The sequence below is a fragment of the Amblyomma maculatum genome, chromosome 3 (assembly GCF_055883805.1).
Source record: "Amblyomma maculatum isolate TAMU_Amacu chromosome 3, ASM5588380v1, whole genome shotgun sequence".
NCBI classification, from domain to species: Eukaryota; Metazoa; Arthropoda; class Arachnida; order Ixodida; family Ixodidae; genus Amblyomma; species Amblyomma maculatum.
The window spans coordinates 177,465,498-177,486,258 of record NC_139346.1 but is presented as its reverse complement, the minus strand read 5'-3'; the positions used below and the strand labels follow the sequence as shown (position 1 = coordinate 177,486,258).

Sequence of the window (20,761 nt, the reverse complement as noted above, 5' to 3'; positions counted from 1 at the left end):
CATTTTCAAGAGCACAAGAGGCGCCTGTACACATGGACTTCACCGGACGGTCTGTACAGGAATCAGATCGATTATATTCTTTGCCGGCAGAGATGGAGAAGCGCTATACAAGCAGTAAAAACAAGGCCTGGGGCCGATTGTGGCACCGATCATCAGCTTCTTGTTGCCATAATTAAGCTTCGATTGAGGAAAACGCAGAAAACTAAAAGGCCTTTCAGGTATGATCTGGATCAAGTTCCATTAGAATATGCTGTGGAAGTGAGGAATCGATTTCAAGAATTAGATCTAGACGACAAAGAGCCCGAAGAGATGTGGACTGATGTGCGTGATATAATACAAGAAGTTGCTACTAAAGTAGTTCCAAAGCAAAAGAAATGCAAGAAAGAAAACTGGTTATCTGAAGAGGCTTTGCAAATGGCTGAGGAAAGGAGGATGGCAAAAGTTATGGGGGAAAGAGAAAGATACAAGATTCTCAATGCGGATTTTCAGAAAATAGCAAGGAGACATAAGAATGCCTTCCTGAACATACAGTGCCAAGCAGTTGAGGACAACAGCCAATTAAGGAACACAAGAGCTCTGTATAAGACAATCAAATATATCAAAGGAAGCTTCTGTGCTAAGCTTGGCGTGATAAAGGACAAACGAGGCAAGGACCTCACTGAAGCCTCAGAGATAAAGAAGAGGTGGCAGGAATACACAGAAGAACTGTACAAGAAGGACCCGAATGTGCAAACCCAACATAAGACGGTTGTGATTACTGATCTCGAGCCGGGCATCCTGAAGAGTGAAGTTGAATAGGCCTTAGCCAGTCTTGCTAAGAACAAAGCTAGCGGAATTGATGGCATTCCAGCTGAGTTGCTTCAAAACCTCAACCATGACGCTGTTAACATTCGGCATACATTATGTCAGAAGATTTGGACAACCCTGCAGTGGCCACGAGATTGGAGGAGGTCAGTTTACATCCCCATTTCAAAGAAAGGCAGTGCCAAAGATTGTTCCAACTACCGCACGATCGCGCTTATTTCGCATGCTAGCAAGGTGATGTTGAAAATCCTCCAAGGTAGGCTGCAGCAGTATGTGGATCGGGAGCTTCCGGATGTGCAAGCTGGGTTTCGCAAGGGCAGAGGAACTAGAGGCCAAATTGCCAACCTTCGCTGGATCATGGAAAAAGCAAGAGAGTTCCAGAAACCCATCTACTTCTGCTCTATTGATTATGCGAAAGCGCTTGACTGCGTAGATCACAGCAGATTGTGGCAAGCTCTCCAAGAGATGGGAGTTCCAATTCACCTCATCTGTCTCCTCAGGAACCTGTATGAAGGGCAAGAGGCCACAGTCAGAACTGGGCATGATCTTACTGATTAGTTTCCGATTGAGAAAGGAGTGAGGCAAGGCTGCATACTGTCGCCCTGCCTATCTAACCTATATGCAGAGTGCATCATGAGGAAGCTGGACGAGTGTTCAGCTGGAGTGAATATTGCTGGAAAAAGTATCAACAACCTTAGATATGCGGATGATACCACTTTAATGGCAGAAAGTGAAGTGGAACTCAAGAGACTTCTGATGCGCGTACAAGAAGAGAGTGAGAAGTTTGGGCTTAAACTGAACATAAAAAGACAAAGGCCATGGCGTCTTGCCCTATCAAGTCCTGGAGCATCAATGGACAAGAAGTGGAAGCTGTGACAGATTTTCTCTTCTTGGGCTCCAAGATTACCTCGGAAGGAGACTGCAGCCATGAAATTAGGAGACGCCTGCTTCTGGGAAAGAGAGCAATGGTTAGCCTTGACCGCCTAGTAAAGAGCAGAGGCATTAGTCTGCCAACCAAGATCCGTATAACTCGTGCTATGGTCTTTCCAGTTGAGAGAGTTGGACTGTGAAAAATGCTGACCGCCGAATAATTGACGCGTTTGAATTGTGGTGCTGGCAAAGACTATTGAGAGTTCCTTGGACTGCCAGCAGATCAAATCAGTCGATATTGTCGACCATAAACCCTGACTGCTCATTGGAGGGTCAAATTCTAAAGTTAAAGCTCAGCTACTTTGGTCATCTGATGAGAAGAGAGGAGTCGCTGGAGAAAGATTTGATGTTGGGAAAGGTTGAGGGTCGCCGGAGAAGGGGTAGGCAGCGAACGCGATGGTTAGATGGCATCCTCGAGGCACTGCAGATGAAGTTATGTGATGTTAGGAAGATAGTGAGAGACCGGAAAGCGTGGCGTGACATGGTCCATAGGGTCACGAAGAGTCAGACACGACTGAACGACTGAACTGAACTGAACAATAGTAAGCTCTTAGTCCCTGTCATCGCTAGTGTTGCTCATTCATATGGTGCAGTACCAGTATATCTAGGAATAATAATCATCATCATCATCAGGCAGGTTACACAAGCGCTTCTCCCATAGATTCCTCTAATTAACCCGTCATGTACCAGCTGCGTCCACCTATTTCCCGCAAACTTCCTAGCCTCATCCGCCCACATGGCTTCCTGCCCTCTCCTGCTACATTCGCCTTCGATTGACATCCAAAGCGTTACCCTTGGCGACCATCGGTTATCTTGCCTTTACATTACGTGCTCAGCTCACGCCAATTTTTCCTTCTTGATTACGACTGGAATTTCAGTAACCCGCTTTTGTTCCCTCATAATTTATGTGCGCTTCCTGTCTCTAAACATTGCATCTATCATTTTCTTTTCCACAGCTCTGAGCGTTGTCCTTAATTTGGGTTCAACCTTTTTTGGTACCATCCGTGCTTCTGCCCATCGGCGAGTACCGGTAAAATACAGCTGCTACACAGGGTGTTGTTTTTAACTGTTTACAGGTCATTGTTTTAAAATACTATACGAGATACGTCAGTGTGGTCTGTGCAGGTTGATTTTTCATCAAGACGGATATTATATATGTGACATAGCTCGGTTTTAGGCAATTAATTAACTAATTAAAATTTAATGTTTGGTTTAAAGGGCCAACATTATATGAAGAAAATGAAGGCCGTCAGCAGAAAAGTTGAGTCCGGTTTTTAAATTTCCTTTATTTGCAATGCAGTTTGAAATGTTTAGCGTCAAAAATACTAATTTTTAGCTCGTAAAATTGGCTTCCTGCCATGCAAATTTTTAAAACTGCTTCGCTGGGCGTGGTATTGGTATTGGTATTGAAATTAACGCTCACTGCCTCTACGGCATAACTATAGTGCCAATTCTGGCACCGTTTTAAAGATGTACATTGCGGGAAGCGAGCTTTACGAGCCAAAAAAGAGTATTTTTGATGTTAAACATCTCGAACTGTATTGCCAATAATGACAATTTAAAAACATTACTCGACTTCTCTGTGGACGACCTTCATTTTCGCAATATAATGTTGGCCATACAGTCAAAAATAGAAAAAAAATCGTCAGTTCATTTTTGTTAATTGATTGCTTAATTTCGAGCTTTATCACGCACATTATGTCCACCTTCTTACACAATCCCCTTCACAGACTGCGCTGGCGTATCTCACAGAAGGTTTAAATAACTACCTGTAAAAAGTAAAAAACAAAAACCTGCATATTTTCCTCTTCTGCGCAATTGGTAAACTGTCATTTATGACGCAGAAATGACTTGCAAATGTGCTCCACTCCTATCTTATTCTTCTTGTTATTTTACCCTTCTGGCCAGGATCAGCGATCGCTCCTGCCCTGAGTAGAAGTATTCCCACACCCCTCGCTACCTTTCGTAGACTGCTGTTTTCTTCCTGGGGTATTTGTTTCCTGAATATCAGTTTTCGCAAAGAATATCCTCTGCCAACACTCACATGGTCTCTTCGCAGCTAGTACAAGCGAATCAATTCTGCATTGCAGTGTATTCTCATAGACGCAATGCGAGCCACTAGGAGTAGCGACCGCTTCAAACATAGAAATGCACCGAAAAGATCGCCTTAGACATCCCAAAAGACCACAGCATCCTTTAAGCACTGTGGCAAAACTTCATGCAATTCAATAGTTAAGGGCGAAGGGCAGGCATTACGGCTGACTGTCAAAGGGAGTTCCCCGTGTCTTATCAGGCTGCCAAAGGCGAAAAATAAGTGAGCCTCAGGTAATACTTTCACGGCCTCTGCTTATCTCTTATCATGTGCGGGCAGCCAGGCTCTCCTACATTGCTCTAGACGTCTTCTCTTGTCTCTGGTTTTCTTGCGCGTCTTAGCAGGCGTGCGCGTAGTTTGCCGCTGTCTACTCTTGGAGCAAATCCCCTTCCTTCAGCTCCACTGGACACGGCTTGCAAGCATAATTAATCTCATAAACGAAGGTTTACTTTGGCACAGTCCACAAAGTTCGCGCCTCTTTCGTATTCAGATTACTTACTGCATATGCCAACTCGCCAGACTTTAATCAGTGTAGAACTTTAGTCCAGTAGGCTTCCTTAGATATTTTTGCATTTCGCACATGAAAATTTATTATTTTTTTGCGTAAGTCTCGTGTGTTAAAATCAGGACTAGCTATAAAAATATGCTTTTTCGAATATGAGCGCAATGGATAAAAACAGATCAAATCCGGTTATTATTTGTTGCACTAAAGTACGAGCATTAATGATACTTTTGAGCAGTTAGGGTCGCGAAAATAGACGGAATCCGTTCGAGCATTAGGGAAAGTTGAGCTTTAAGCTCTATGCAGCCGGGTTAGTTGGTTTTCAATGTTGAATTAAAAGAAACAAGGCGCTACGTGGACACGCGCATAAAAAAGACGAGAGCATGACGAACAGGCGCCGCGTCGTCCTCTCGTCATTTTGTTTGCTCCATGTAACGCCTTTTTTCTTTGAATTAGAGAGCTTAAAACATGAAAATTCATTTAATTGTTTTGTTTGTCTCTACATGTTCTTGGCAATACTTGCCGAAGGTGCATACTTTTTTGTATTCATTTTGGCTCCTACGAAACGCCGATACACTGCGTCTACGCGTCGGCTAGCGTCACGGCAGAAGGTTTAAGCATGCGGTTGCCATAAAAAGCAGTACTTCCGTACGACTTTAGCATCTGGGGTGCTCAGCCAGAAAAGGATATTAACGAGGATACGAAGCACGTAGAAACGCGACCTGTTTTGTATGCATGAAGTAAGAAAGAATTAATTCTTCTTGTTCATTAATGGCAACAAACGAAATTAGAGCCTTTTAAATAAGGCAGTACCAAGAGCCGTTTCATTAAAGGGCATGAAAGCGCTAGCTTATGATTTCGTCCCTAACAGCAGGCTTGATGAATCTCCGGCATTTTTCATGAAGGCTGATCAAACCCACAGCACTCGTTTTCGTAAAAATGATTGTATAGCTCTCCACCTACCATACTTTTTTTTTATTTATAGCCAACAACGATCGATCGCAATGTCGCACCTTGAGAAGTACTTTTCAATATCGACTTTAGTAAAACGCCCTTGATGAGCTGCATATTTATTATAGAATGAGCTTGAGATACTTAAACTGTACCAGAGGAGACAGAATAGGCCGATGGACCGCGTCTTTCATGTGACGTTCCCTGAATATGTGCCAGCAATGAAGCGCGTGGCAGAGAGGCAGCTTTTAAAATTCTTGGATGGCGCGAACCATTCTGTTAGTTCAGGAGTTACTTTTGGGACAATGGGGCACAGGCAGATCAAACGTCGACTCTTTCAAAGCGCTTCATGATATGTTTTACGTAACTCTGTAACAATAGTTTCAATTTGAGTGGTACATTTCTTTAACACTCGTTACTTTCCTGCCACACTGGGCGGCCGTTGCATGCTATACTACTTCCTCCCCTGAAAAAATGCCTAAGTACTAATTAAGTACTTAATGCGTATCAGAACCGTATTTTATTGCGAAAGCAATACTACTCGCACTTTCAAGCCTTCGCGTGACCCGGCCGCAGTTACGTCTTACCCACGTGACGCTGTGACGTCACACCCCACGTGACACACGGGCTGGCAGGAGCTGCCAACTTGGGTCTCTCGTTTCACATGGGACGGTTATGTTAGAATCAGCCTGCTAGGACCCTGGCATTCAAGTTACCGCTACAGGCCACTAAGGCACGTTCATATGGGTTGGTTAAAGCGGGGCTTTATATGTGGACTGAGTAAGAAGAAAAAGAGAAGAACGCTCGGTCACCCGCAGCTAATGCTTTCGCTCAATATTTGGTTCAGCAGCATTGAACCATTAAAATTTTTCTTATTCCTTCTCAGACCAGTAATACATGTCCGCACTACTTCAGAAACACACATATATAAAGTATAACTTGATTGAAAACCAGAAAATCAAGATGCTACTTGTATTGTCTCACCCTCCTCTGCTTGCTTGGGCTTGCCACGTACAATCAGCAGGTACTTGGGCGACTCCGGGCAGAAAGGCAGTGACACGACCATCATGATCGATGGCACCACAGTGAGCGCTGCGAGTGAGCCGCAAAAGAAATGTAAAAGAAGTTTACAGACTCTCAAAGTATTAGTCGGCACTGTATCTCAGTCTGAGTGGATTTCCAGGCCAGTACGAGGCAGACGAGCCACTTCGAGGGGATTTCATGCATTTCTACGTGGTATGTTTTTGTCGCGTGAGAATTACTTAAGGATGACTGTACTTTCTGTGCCCAAAAAGAACGTCTGTGCGCCACATGCACCGCAACCTTCGGGCATCCCATCACCGCCTTTTCGTTCCAGAACCAAGTACCGATACCCATGACCCGTACACATCTTTCCTTCGCCATTTCGTACAATGTCGAAAAGTCCCCCCCCCCCCCCCCCCATCCCCCGGAAGCGGCTATGAGCGATACCATAGTGGTTGATGCCAGTGATTTGTCTCACTTGAGGTATTTGACGTGCACTGATATCACCCTCAACTGACATCCCCATCAAGTGTGCGCGATCGAACCCGCACTCTTGGCCTCAGCAGTCGACCTCTACCTTATACCACCAGCATGACTGGCTTTCACCAACTTCTTCAGTTCTTGTAAGACATCACTCGAACTTTTATTACATCCTCCTACTTGCGTATCGCTATCGCGGATAGATGTCTGCAGCTAAGTACAACTCAAAACCTCCGGTGCATGTTGTTGTTGTAGGATATTCAAACAGGATGTCACACAACTTTCCCGTATATCTACTTTATCCTAACGACAGTTTCGGACGGTGGACCGTCCTTCTTCAGGGTAGAATCCTGTTTGAATTTAATTCTGGCCCATTAGTCACAAGCAAACCATTTCTATATATAAATAAATATATATATATATATATATATATATATATATATATATATATATATATATATATATATATATATATATATATATAGGTATCCACCGGGAATTTCCGCTGCGTTGCATGCGGGGCAGCTTTGTTTCGCCTAGGATGGCCATCTTGAGTGTCATAACTGTGGGCAATAAAGAAAGCGTACATGTATGAAACACTACCCTTCACTCTATTCTAGATTGCCTCTGAAGCTCGCTCTGCCAAAACTGCCAGCTGCGAAGTGATATCCACGACAAGTGAGTGATGGGAGTGAAATTTGTGCTTCCGCAAGACTTGCCAGCTTCTTTCCTCTTACTGATAACATCTGTCGCGCTCGTTAATCGCGGCCGCCGTACTTGACAGCCAGATTTTTTTAGTTATTATTTTACTGCCAAGAGATATACACGAAGGATAATCTCCTGTATGCTGGCTCGAATAGCGTGGCCTTCTGAAAACAGTAAACGAAGTCGTCTTGCATAAGACGTTCTAGACACTTGATAAGGCTGTTCAACGCAGATATCTGGACAAGTTGATAGAAATACATAGCCAACAAGAGCGCGGTAAACACGGACAAGAGAGAGAATAGGGACACAACAGGCCTGTTGTCTTGTGAGAGCCTGTTGTGTCCCTATTCTCTCTCTTGTCCGTCTTTTTCGTGCTCTTTTCAGCTATGTACACTTGATAAGCCGCCTTCTTTTTGTTCATTTTTATAGTAAGCGACATCATATATTATGCCTCGCTTTGAATTTACTAAACGCACCTGCATGCTTTTTTCTCTCAATTAACCCACCAAATCGGGCTATTCGTTCTATGTCGTTCAAATTTCGGTTGTCTTGCAATCACTGTTCTGGTTAGCACTCGGTTATATATAGTTTTCAGAGCTTTGTCCGGATGCATTCACGTATCTCTACTACGCGTGCAGGTTATATATAAAGCACTAGTGCACAAAGATCGATGCATATTTGATGCGTAATGTACAATGTCTGTCGAGAAAACAGTACTTGCCGAAGAGATAGGGCCACAGGTCTTCATTTCCAAGGATCTCGGGGATGCCGAGTAACTGTGCCAGCAAGATGGACAGAGTGAGGACCAACTGGTAGATGGTGCCGGCTGCCCCTCTGTACCGCACGGGCGATATCTCGGTCAGGTAGAGCGGCGCCAGACCAGCTGTCAGCCCTGCGAGCGAAATCAAGGGCCCAGCTGAGTATTTGCACAGACGCGACTATTCCACGGTGAGGGCGGGGACAAAGGTAACGGGGCGTCAGTTGAGAGACCTTTGTTTGCTAAGCACGTACCCTGGCTGATTGTGATGATGATCAATACTATCCCTTGGCAACCGCTAGAACGGGAAATGACAGCCCTGCCTTTGAAGTGCTCTTCAATGGTGCTTTTGCTCGAAGCCATGCGTAGGGTGCAGTAACCACCACTGCAGGCTGTCCTTTGGTACAGTAGAGTGGTATAGCTTTATTACTTTCGAGCTCTCACTGTTTGTTCTCTCCTTGCTGTGATGCAGTATAATGCCAGTAATAGAGAATTTAACTTCTAGGTTAACGAAATCATTCTGTTGCCTGTAGGGAGAGAAAGAAAGCTTCAATGATATGATAAAGTTAAGGGGTGAGGTCGGCCATTGGAAACCTGATCCTAGACTGCTTTGCCCCCCTACGGTAAAGTGTTATAGAACGAACAATGGAGGCGGATCGCAAATGGAATGGGATGATGTCATAATATGCCACTTTCAATCTGCGTCACCAGCACATAATAGATTATTGATTAGCCGACACTCGCAACGCCATTTCTTAGCCAAGGTGGTTTTAGATGCATGAACAGGACGATGCAGACACTGAGCCTACATCATAAAGCGTCAGAAACCTTCACACTCCGACAGCCCAGGATCTTCGTGCCTAGCTACGCAAAGGCGTCAGCCTTGCATGCAATACGGCTCGCCTACATGTAGTTAGTCAGATGGTGCTTGATAATGCGATGATAATGCTTGCAACAATCAGCATTTACGGCGGATTTTATAATGTCATTGGCAGATGGAAAAAAGGTCCTTGAGGCTTTTTCAGACAAATCGTTCATGAACTTGCAGCATTCTTGAGGGGAGTAGGGCTTTCCTACGATGATCAAGCAGCGATAGTAAAGCGCACTATGCGCAGGACCGACCAGTGATGTGCACGTACAAAATACAAATATGTGACGAACACAAATGCAGTTATTTATTATTAGTTATGATCGTCCATGGATTGGCTGAGTCCTCAGGCCAGGGCCCGTACTGCTGGTCACTCGGCTCCTAATTGAACAGGGAAGCCTCACAGGAAGATGAAAGACATGGGAGATGGGTATTCCATTTCCTGATGGGCTGTAGCTATCCGAGGTAGAATTGTAGAGAGTTGCGTTTGGATTTTTGCAGTGCTGACGGCATTCGGGACATTACGAGGAAAGAAAAGGAGCTTGTGCAAAATCTTACCATATGTGAGAGTACGGAACCGGCACAAGGTGGTGGCGTCGGCCCTGTTGTGCGATTTTTTTTAGTGGTGGAAGTGCTAGTTGTGTGCTGTGGTACTATAGGTTATGTTCGTGTACGTTAGCTGTTTGAATTTCGAGGCGGAGGTTTCCATGCGGCGCGCAGTGGCAGTGATCTTTAATAATTATCTCTGGTCAAAGTTATTCAGTGGCCCTCCAATACGGCGTCGGGCAGAGCCCCAGGTACAGCTTTGGGAAATTAAACCCCGCGCATCTTTTCGCCTTCAGTCACAAATCCAGTTGTCACCAGTGCACCGGGACCTGATAACACAAGCAATATATTTAAATACTTTAACTTAACCTTTACTTCGATAGCTCGCGCCGAATCAGCACTCATAACTACGGTGCACGCAGTGACGGAGGGCTGGGGTTCAACTTGAACCGAAGTCTCAGTACAGGAGTGATCTTGCGTGCCGCTTGAACATCTTTATCATGGACTTGGAATCTTTATCGCTCGCTGAGAAAAGTGAACAAGGGTAGTCGGGTTACGTATTGTCTTCCTATATAACAAGGTCTAAACCCGTCCTTGACGACGTCGTAGCGTTGTGCGAGGCACAGAAGCGGTATAATCTCCTCCATTAGCTCAACCATCTGAACGCCTGCAGAGAGGCATGCACACTGGCACGTGCGAGAAGCATGCTGTTTGCCACGTGCGCAATCTTATCGCATAAGACCTACTCCATGGAGTCTCTGGGAGAGGCAAAAGATATACCGTTGGCCCGCGACGGTTCTCTCCGACAGCACGAGAAGAAAACGGTCAAGCGATAGATTTTCCCCGGCGACTTATTTGCGTAAGCATGCTCAGCGACAACTCACGCCAAAGTACGGCTTTCATATCAAGCGAGTGAACATCTTGCTCTCATGTTGCTCGTGTTGTGCCAGCTTTAGCGAGGTCTAGGTCATGAGGTGGGATTAGCGCTCATGCACGAAGATGCGCAGATTCCTAAATGTTTAGTTAGTGTCATTTGATGTAAGATCAATATCTCCACCAACTCGAATACTCTACCTCATTTCTCACCCCATAGACTGAGGCCTTCTTTACTATAATTAATTCAGTTGACGCCCAATTATACATATCGGTGCTCATTCGTAACAAATCAACGTCGCACACGCGCAAGGCTAATCCGTTTTTATATGTATTGCAAGCTGCACTGCCGGTTAGCTAACTACCTTTTTGGGTGCTTTAACTAGATCCAAATGTCTCGAATGCAATGGTTTCTTAATTACTAAAAAGATTTGCACCGCTAAAAGACAACACAGAGAAAAAAGATGCACAGGACGCTAAAAGACGACACAGAGAAAAAAGATGCACAGGACGGCGCTACACTTTCAACAATGCTTTAATTCATGCAAACACACAGAATATATATGCAGCGGGTAATGGGAAGTTATCAAGAGATGAGCTATAATCTTCCATATCTGTCTAAAAAGGCATATTCATTACTGTGCAGCACCATGGTGACAGAACTCACACAGCCAGACCCAGTTCTTTCAATATGATATGATTCTATGAGCTGTCGGGTGATAGCGTCCTTACATCGTTTTAATACAGTCGTGTCATGCAAAAGGGCTCGACACGTGCCATCATTACATTTTCTGCAATGTAAGAGAAGGTTGGAGCCGGTGTCAGTCCTTAGCGAGTTCTTGTGCTCCCGTAGCCTATCATTAATACATCGGCCTGTTTGGCCAATGTATACCTTGCCGCAAGTGAGAGGGATGCTGTAAACTACTCCCTCTGTGCATGCCACATGAGGCTTTCTGTGCTTCTTGTTGCACCCAAGAAATGCTTCCTTCTCCTTGGACGTTTTCTGGCACAACCTACCGAGTTTGCAAGGAGCGGAGAATACCACCGGAACCTTGAATTTTGTAGCTACCTTCTTCAAGTTATGGGCTACACAGTGTGTATGGGACAACCACAGGTTTAATCGGTTTTGCAGGCTTATCACTTTGTACACCTCTTCCTGCTTTCAATCTTTGCACAAGGCACGTCTTTTAGCGCTGCAAATCTTTTTAGTAACTATGAACCAACAAGCCCAGCTTGGTGTCTTGCTACGATACGTTTCTTAATTTTTTACATAACTTCTCTTGCCTCGCATGCATTGCCAAGTGCTCCGTATAGCAGTAATCTACGCATAAAGTGATGCGAGTCATACGCGCACGTGTACACAAAACTGAAGCTCGGGTCGCACACGAATAAACGCATTTTCTACGCGCACTAACAGCCGGCGAATTATGGAGCAGAGTAGGCCTAACTGACAGCTGGGTCTCTGGCTCATTCATTCATTCATTCATTCATTCATTCATTCATTCATTCATTCATTCATTCATTCATTCATTCATTCATTCAGTCGATGCCCAATGACATATTGGCGCTCACGGGTAACAAACCAACGTGGCAGATGCACTAAACTAATTCGTTTTTATATGTATTGTAAGCTGCACTCCCGGTTAGCTAACTGCCTCTTTGGGTGCTTTAACTAAATCGAAATGCCTCGAACACGGCTGTTCGTATATTGGCAGCAGGCGAACTGTGGCGCAGAGTAGGTTTAACTGGCGGCTGAGTTACTGATATGTGCACTGGCAATCTTTTCTTTAGTTTGCAGAGAACAGCTTGTGGAGTGCTCTTGGACACTTTGCTGCGCCATGAGTTTGTGACGCCTAGACCATAGAGTGTTCCAGACTTTACGGAAGGACCTCCAGAATTCTAGCTATCTGTAAAGCATGGTCAAGTGGGGTCTTCCGCACCGGGACATCTTTGAGCTTCTTCCCAAGTAGGCCCTTTCTCAGAAGTATTTTGAGATCATGATACTGGTAAGACCGACTGATTTGCCATATCTGCCACTTAACGAAGAGTGGTCTGCGTGTGCGTGCGTGCGTGTGTGCCGGCAAATGGAACGAAAAGCTGTGAAAGATGCCGCGCGTCCACTCTAAAGATACTGATACAGTTAGAGAAGTTCGGAATGCAGCTTTTTCTTCTTATAACGCGCGGAACATAAAGGTTCGTGCCTCACCACGCACTGCACACAACAGACTTAAGCTCGTGTTGCAGTTAAGCCCATTTTCTACACACACTGGCAGCCGGCGAATTGTGGCGCAGTGTAGGTTTAACTGGCCGCTGAGTCGCTGATATATGCACTCATCTTTTCTCGAGTTTGCGGAGAACAGCTCCTGGAGTGCTCTTGGACACTTTGCTGCGCCATCAGTTTATGACGCCTAGACCATGGAGTGTTCCAGACTTTTCGGAAGGACCTCCAGAATTCTACCTATCTGTAAAGCAGGTCAAGCGGGGTCTTCAGGGACAGGGATCCCTTTGAGCTTCCTCCCGAGTAGGCCCTTTCTCAGAAGGAGTTTGAGATCATGATACGGGTAAAACGGACTGATTTCCATGCCATATCTGCCACTTAACGAAGAGTGGTCTGTGTGTGTGTGTGTGTGTGTGTGTGTGTGTGTGTGTGTGTGTGTGTGTGTGTGTGTGTGTGTGTGTGTGTGTGTGTGTGTGTGTGTGTGTGTGTGTGTGTGTGTGTGTGTGTGTGTGTGTGTGTGTGTGTGTGCGTGTGTGTGTGTGTGTGTGTGTGTGTGTGTGTGTGTGTGTGTGTGTGTGTGTGTGTGTGTGTGTGTGTGTGTGTGTGTGTGTGTGTGTGTGTGTGTGTGCGCGCGTGCGTGTGTGTGTGTGTGTGTGTGTGTGTGTGCGTGTGTGTGTGTGTGTGTGTGTGTGCGTGTGCGCGCGTGTGTGTGCCGGCAAATGGAAATAAAAAATGTAAAGGGTGCCGCGCGTCCACTCGAAAGATACTGCTACAGTTAGTAAAGATCGGACTGCCGCATTGTTCTTTTTATACCGTGTGGAGCATAAAGGTTCGTGCCTCACCTCTCTACGGGGCGCTAAAGAACACGCACGTCAGCCAGCAGCCCACGTGCCATGCTCCCTTTCCTTCAAACACGGGTTGTGCCAACTCGTACGCGATCTGCTGTCGGCCACCGCCACGTGACCGCTAAGGTGAAAAACAGCATTAGATGGGTGGTGACAGTCGCAAGGAGGTCGCAGCAACGTATTCTCTCTTAGCGGACGGTGCTCAACCGAGGGACAGTGTCCGCCTACTTGTACCCATATCCTTTCGCGCAGGGTAGCACGTAATGCCGAAGCACTCAAGCTAATTCCCTCCTCACCAACCACTGCATGCACCACTTCTGCTAGATCCCCTCAGACCCCAGCTGAACATACTATACTGCATGATATGTATATTATAATGACTTTCATACCTTCTGGAACTGCCCACATGTTCAATCACTGCCATTTTTTGCGTATCAAATGCTCACTCCATTGTTTCAGATTCTCCTCACTTATTAGGAAGGTTTAATTAAGCACACCAGAGTCCTTTTGGCTCCATGGCATCTAAATTTTGTATAGACTCGATATCCCCCCATGTTGCGCTCCGCGTTGAGGTCACCATGTGCGTTCTTCGCAAACAGCAGCGATGGAAAAATGGTGGCAAATGCCGACTGCCACTTCACAGGCGAGATAGTGGATCTCAAGAGAGTGCGTTGAAGTGGTGATTGCTTGGACGGCAGATATCCGCGCTGGAGATGTGTACTTTAAGCACGACGTGTCTAGCTGCAAACTGCTTGCGCAGCTCTTTAAGATTGCTGCGCATTTTCAGGCTCTTCCCCCAAGCTTCGTCGATGAGAAAACAGAATTTAAAAAAAAAAAAAACTCACGATTAGTCTACGGCTGTGCGCTCTCTATTCTTTAACGTACTGCTGAACAACGCGGTCTGAATGATTCCGAGGACTCTGCGCTTGAGCAAAACTGCAGCTATGCGTGCCCGGTAATGCTGCAGCCGTATAGATACTTGCGAGTAACGATGTAGAAGAGACTTTCGTTGAGTGCGATCACGTGGTTGCGGCATGCGCTCACTAAAAAATAGCCACGCAAAACAAGTTTTCAAACCCATGCACAACAAATGGCTCGCACAATGCAGGTTTTTCACATAGTGAAATGTACCCTTCAGAAAAAAAAAACAAGTTGCGCAATCTCCACTCGGAGCAAACTTGTGAAAATTCTTGCTCGACAGCACGAGCATCCAAACTGCACAGACACGACCACAGCATGCCTTGAACCTGACAAGCTGTTCGCTTTCTTCTCTGTCCAGTAGACTGCACGTGCAGTATTCCATAAATACATTTCCAGTACGATCTATACACAAACACTGCAATGACAGGTGGCACTGGAATTCATACTTCTCGTTGACCAGTAGTTTACGATATAGACCTACAGCCACCATCATTATCAGCCAGACGAGCCAATGAGCAACAAAACACTGCCATTGATATGCCACCACTATATACAAGCCAGACACACACGGCAATCTGTCCCGGAATATATCATGGCACGCTTTCATTACGCGCGTCTCGTCAATCGGACTTACAGCAGATGCGCCTCTGCCATGAGTGGAAAACCTTCAATGTATACCGTCGTCCAGATTAAGCGTATCAAACACGAGTCAACGACGCAAACAAAGAGAACAATAACAAAGCTGCAAATGAAATGTTACCAGCTCTATAGTGGAAAGGAACCGTTACGATTCGCCACTGTCATGTTCGATGGCCGACAATGCCGCAGCATAATGCAGCGAACGCAAGAGCATTAGTCAAAGCAGTGAGTATTTCGGCCGTTTCAGCGCCGTGCAATCGGCCGCCCAAAGCTTCCTCCCGCAGACACGCTCCGACGTGTTGAATCTACACGTGCCGTCATGTGTGTACGCGCGTGTATGTGCAAACACTGGCCAAGCCCGGCGCTCGAGGGAGAGAGTGTCGCTTCCGCTGAGACGAATTCTTCTCACTTTCCATCTCAACTATTGAGCGTATAAAAAACAGCAGACTACAGAGAGACTACAGAGAGACTACGCAGAGACGACACCACCAGACACATGCTTTGTGAGCCTGTCAGTTTTCTCTCCGGGCCTGCTTCTCTGCCCGTTCCAACGGAATGCTGTATTAAACGTTGTTTTTGTTAGTCAACGCCTCGTCTTTGCCGAGACCGCTGACGCCTTCCAGCGAGCCGCAAGGCCAACGCTACCGATGGGGTCTCGAGCCATACCTAACAACTGGTGGCAGCGGTGGGATGACCCAGGTGAGACCGTGGTCTAACAGCACACACAAACATAAAGAAGCGCAGGCGCTGTCCTGCAGCTAAGAATGTTATTGCATGTACATACAACGATATACACTGACTGCACATGAGCAAAAGGAGAAAGAAAACATGAACGAAAGGAATAAGAAAGAAAAACAGTTCTGGATGCAGGTACCCTTATGGCGCGGCAACAATAACAGTAGACATGCGCGGTCGCTACCACACATTCGTTCCTTTTTTTACATATCTACACGGGTAAGAGCACGGAATGATGACATATCCCCACTGGCTCCTTGCATTCCCATTCTGCTGTCCCAATTCGCATCCAGTACATTCCAACTAGCTTTCCCCAACACTTCGCATGGGTTGTAGTTCGTCGTGTTTACGCATAAGAGAGGACAAGAAGGAGGTGCTGACCAGAGTTCACTCCGGCGACAAGGCGGCCGATGACGAGCAGCTCGCAGGAGCCGGCCCCCTTGGCCAGCGTGAGCAGCGCGGCGGCGGCGAATACGAGTCCGCTGTTGAGCATGAGTCCGCCCTTGCGGCCGAACCGGTCGGCCACGCAGGCGGTGAGCAGCCCGCCGAACATGCCGCCCACGCAGAACACGGCCACGAACACGCTGAACACTAGCGTCACCGCGCCTTCCGTCGTTGGCTCGCCGAAGCGCTCCGCCAGCGTCTCGTTGATGAACGACTCGAGCACCTGCGGAGGGCCACGAAAGAGATCACTCCGCGGCGCACATCATGGCGCGTAGAAGCTGATAGAGAATTATACAACTACTGCTGATTTGGTCATCTGTCGAAGTGAAGTACAATCCCAACGAGGCGGTACACCTGCTTAATCGTATGTGCAAGGTTTATGGGGTTTAACGTCCCATAGCGACTCAGGCTCAGAGAGACGCCGTAATGGAGGGCTCTGGAGATTTTGACCACCTGGGGTCGTTAATGTGCACTGACATCGCACAGCACGCGGGTGCGTTACTTTTCGCCTCCATCAAAGTCGAAATCCGACCGCCGCGGCCGGGATTCGATCCCGCATCCTTGGGTATAGCATTAGAGCACCCTAACCACTGCGCCGCCGTTATGAGGCAGGACCAAGAAGGCAGTCCCCCAGTGGCAATGTAAGGCTAAGGTATAGAGCGTGAGCTGTGTAGCTTAGAAAATATTCTGTAGGTTCAAGGAATGGCATCATTATTAGTGCGGTTGCTGAAGGGGGAGCAAAGAAGAAAATTTGCGGACCAGTTCATGACATAACACTGCAAAATGTTACGAAGCCCGTGCTGACATAGTTCGCGTTCGTGAACTGTGCTTGAGCCCATTGTAAAGCGCTCAACACTTCAAAAAATATATATAAAATGCCTTGAAAGCACGAGTTCTCACTGAGTCTTCACTTTTTTGCTGGAGCAATGGCGCAGCGAGTATGCGACCATGTACGCGCGTTCCAGATTTCCTCTCATTGTCAATGTGTGCGCGTTTTGTGTCTGCGCATGCGCGACATCGCAGACTTGTCACTTGTTGGTTCCAGTTGTCAAAGATCGCCACATCAAGCGATGCTGGTTATGCCGACAATAGGAAAAGACTGAGTGTCGGCGTATATCGCACCTCTTGCGGTGAGTTGACGACTCCCAGGTGGTAGCCATGCTGGAAGGCGGATCCGACGGCTGATGACAGCACGGCTAGCACAAGCGTCGGCGTCAGGCCCTGCACCATCACACAGATCAGTGCCGAACCCGTTTTGTTACATCTAATTGGCAAACAAAATGAAAAATAAGTAAGAGGATTAGTACAGTTTAAGCAAGAAACGAGTCACCAGGCCACATGGTCAAGTCGCTTGAAAAATGCGTTGCAGCAGCAATCATCCGCTCAAAGAGTATCCATTACTACTACAGAAAGTAAGCCTGTTCGGGTTATTCAGTTTACTCGGTTCATTCAGGCTGCTCCATTCAGTTCATCCAAAGCTTGTGCACGTCAGCACTATAGAATTTTGTGCGTGTGGTGCACAAAATTCTATAGTGCTGTCGTGACAAGATTGCAATCCCTTAGGCCCTCGATTCCGAACGCAACTTCAGTTTCACCGCATGCAATTTTGTCTTTCCGAAATATATAGTAACTTTTCCCCTCCATTTATGTTATCTGAGAAAATCGCTCCGCAACTACATTTCCGTGCGAGAGTGCGGGTAGAATGATGACGCATGTATAGATAGGGGTGCCGATTTTTTGCGCTGTACATTCTTGAAGACATCAGTATTCATTTTCTCTCGAGTGGGAATCGGTAGTGACATTACTTTTTTATGTAATAACCCGGGCCGCTTAACACTATATAAGAACTAAAACTCATAATAGTTGGAGCATTTTGCACTTATTATAGATGGCTTGGTAGTTCAAACTAGTAAAATTTGGTTCTGTTAAGAAGACAGCTCAACAAGTTGGTCTCCCGTCAGAGCAAAATATGCATATTTGAGAATCAGGCAAAATATTATAGCAGCTGTAGGGGCAAGGCGGTGACCGGGCTCATATTTCCAGACTCTCCACATTTTCCATATTGATGATGGCAATCATTGCAGTAAGCCGCTAAGAGCTTACATATCATGCACGGGGATCTACTTTCAGAGACCAGAGCATATAGGACAGCATGCTGACTCCAGGGCAAGTATACGATACAAATCTTGCAGCAGACCGTTACGGCCACGTGATTCTAGCTTAGACCCTCATGGCTGCTATTTGTCATGAAATCAATACCCCCATTTGTTTTTAGGTTAAAAGTTGTCAGAAGGTGGTATTTTCAAACATATATCAGCGCTTCTTGAGGCAGAGGTTTAGTTTTGCATATCTCAGCAAGCAAAAAATAACCTTGGCTGCTCTTTAATGAACAACCATGGTAATATCATGACGACGTCGCAGAGGTTTAGCACAACATTATTATTTTTTTTCCCGCGCTTTATCCCCCTGGCCAGAACCGCTGTGGGTGCCATGCCCAGTCTCCCTCTGCCGCCAGCAGCGCCGCCACTGGACACACGCTCCCACTGAGCGTTGCGAACGGCGTGTCCACTCGTGCAGTGCGCACAAAGCGGCCCTAAAAATACAAGCACGCCAGTCCCACCACGCAGAGAGGCGCCGGAGATCGTCGAAGCGCGAACGCCGGGCCAGGCTTGTTTATGAAGGACTGCATCGCTCTCTCGGCCGGCGACGGTGGTGGCCGCTCGAGCGCGCGTACGCTCGGCACGAGGCGGCTAGCTGCGCGAGGACGCCTCGATCTTGCGCACATCGCATCCGCCGCGGTTCTCGTGACCCCGCGGTGACGAACGGCTCTGTTAATATTCGCGGTGATTTTGGCACCTCACTTCTTTGTGACAAACGGCTCTGTTAATATTCGCGGTGATTTTGGTACCTCACTTCTTTGTGACGAACGGCTCCGTTAATATTCGCGGTGATTTTGGCACCTCACTTCTTTGTGACGAACGGCTCTGTTAATATTCGCGGTGATTTTGACACCTCACTTCTTTGTGACAAACGGCTCTGTTAATATTCGCGGTGATTTTGGCACCTCACTTCTTTGTGACAAACGGCTCTGTTAATATTCGCGGTGATTTTGACACCTCACTTCATTGTGGCAAACGGCTCTGTTAATATTCGCGGCGATTTTGGCACCTCACTTCTTTGTGACAAACGGCTCTCTTAATATTCGCGGTGATTTTGGCACCTCACTTCTTTGTGACAAACGTCTCTGTTAATATTCGCGGTGATTTTGGCACCTCACTTCTTTGTGACAAACGGCTCTGTTAATATTCGCGGTGATTTTGGCACCTCACTTCTTTGTGACAAACGGCTCTGTTAATATTCGCGGTGATTTTGACACCTCACTTCATTGTGGCAAACGGCTCTGTTAATATTCGCGGTGATTTTGGCACCTCACTTCTTTGTGACAAACGGCTCTGTTAATATTCGCGATGATTTTGACACCTCACTTCATTGTGGCAAACGGCTCTGTTAATATTCGCGGTGATTTTGGCACCTCACTTCTTTGTGACAAACGGCTCTGTTAATATTCGCGGTGATTTTGGCGCCTCACTTCTTTGTGACAAACGGCTCTGTTAATATTCGCGGTGATTTTGGCACCTCACTTCTTTGTGACAAACGGCTCTGTTAATATTCGCGGTGATTTTGACACCTCACTTCTTTGTGACAAACGACTCTGTTAATTGGTACATAGTCAGAGAATAAAAACCAGCCAAGGGACGAGGACGAAGAAAGACGATGTACACACGGAAGCTGGACTCTGTTAATATTCGCGGTGATTTTGGCACCTCACTTCTTTGTGACGAACGGCTCCGTTAATATTCGCAGTGATTTTGGCACCTCACTTCTTTGTGACGAACGGCTCTGTTAATATTCGCGGTGATTTTGACACCTCACTTCTTTGTGACAAACGGCTCTGTTAATATTCGCGGTGATTTTGGCACCTCACCTCTTTGTGACGAACGGCTCTGTTAATATTCGCGGTGATTTTGGCACCTCACTTCTTTGTGACGAACGGCTCTGTTAATATTCGCGGTGGTTTTGGCACCTCACTTCTTTTTCGATTCTCTCTCTTTGTCACCAGCATCGTTACTGAGAATTAGTCTTAGTGGTATATGTATAATGACACTAGGGAAGTGAAAGAAATCTGAAGTTTCACTCTTTCTTGCGCCGCTGGGGAAATGTTGACGCAGTAATCGCGGTATGAACCTCTACATCTCAATATGGAAAACTTTGTTTGATGAGATCACTGCGGAAACCGACCGGTCATTGCGATTGGCTTTAGCGTTGCTTTGGAACGGCTGAGGTCACACGCTGTAACCCCCACTGCCTGCACAATCGGACGCAGGTAATGCTGACTTCAGGCTCAGATCTATTACTTAGTTCTACCAA

At 46.4% G+C, this 20,761-nt stretch overlaps 1 protein-coding gene across 2 annotated transcripts in view; it reads right to left on the bottom strand.

Annotated features, from left to right (window-relative positions):
- Nucleotides 1–20,761, bottom strand: part of LOC146197045 (solute carrier family 2, facilitated glucose transporter member 1-like) — a 48,428-nt gene that overhangs the window by 17,657 nt on the left and 10,010 nt on the right. For both annotated transcript variants that reach the window (XM_084598764.1, XM_084598763.1), the window contains 4 exons: nucleotides 17,456–17,554; nucleotides 16,271–16,556; nucleotides 8,209–8,379; nucleotides 6,264–6,371 (listed from right to left, as the gene is read on the bottom strand). In XM_084598764.1, coding sequence (XP_084454890.1) covers nucleotides 6,264–6,371; nucleotides 8,209–8,379; nucleotides 16,271–16,556; nucleotides 17,456–17,554 — 664 coding nt within the window. The remainder of the gene's footprint in view (nucleotides 1–6,263; nucleotides 6,372–8,208; nucleotides 8,380–16,270; nucleotides 16,557–17,455; nucleotides 17,555–20,761) is intronic.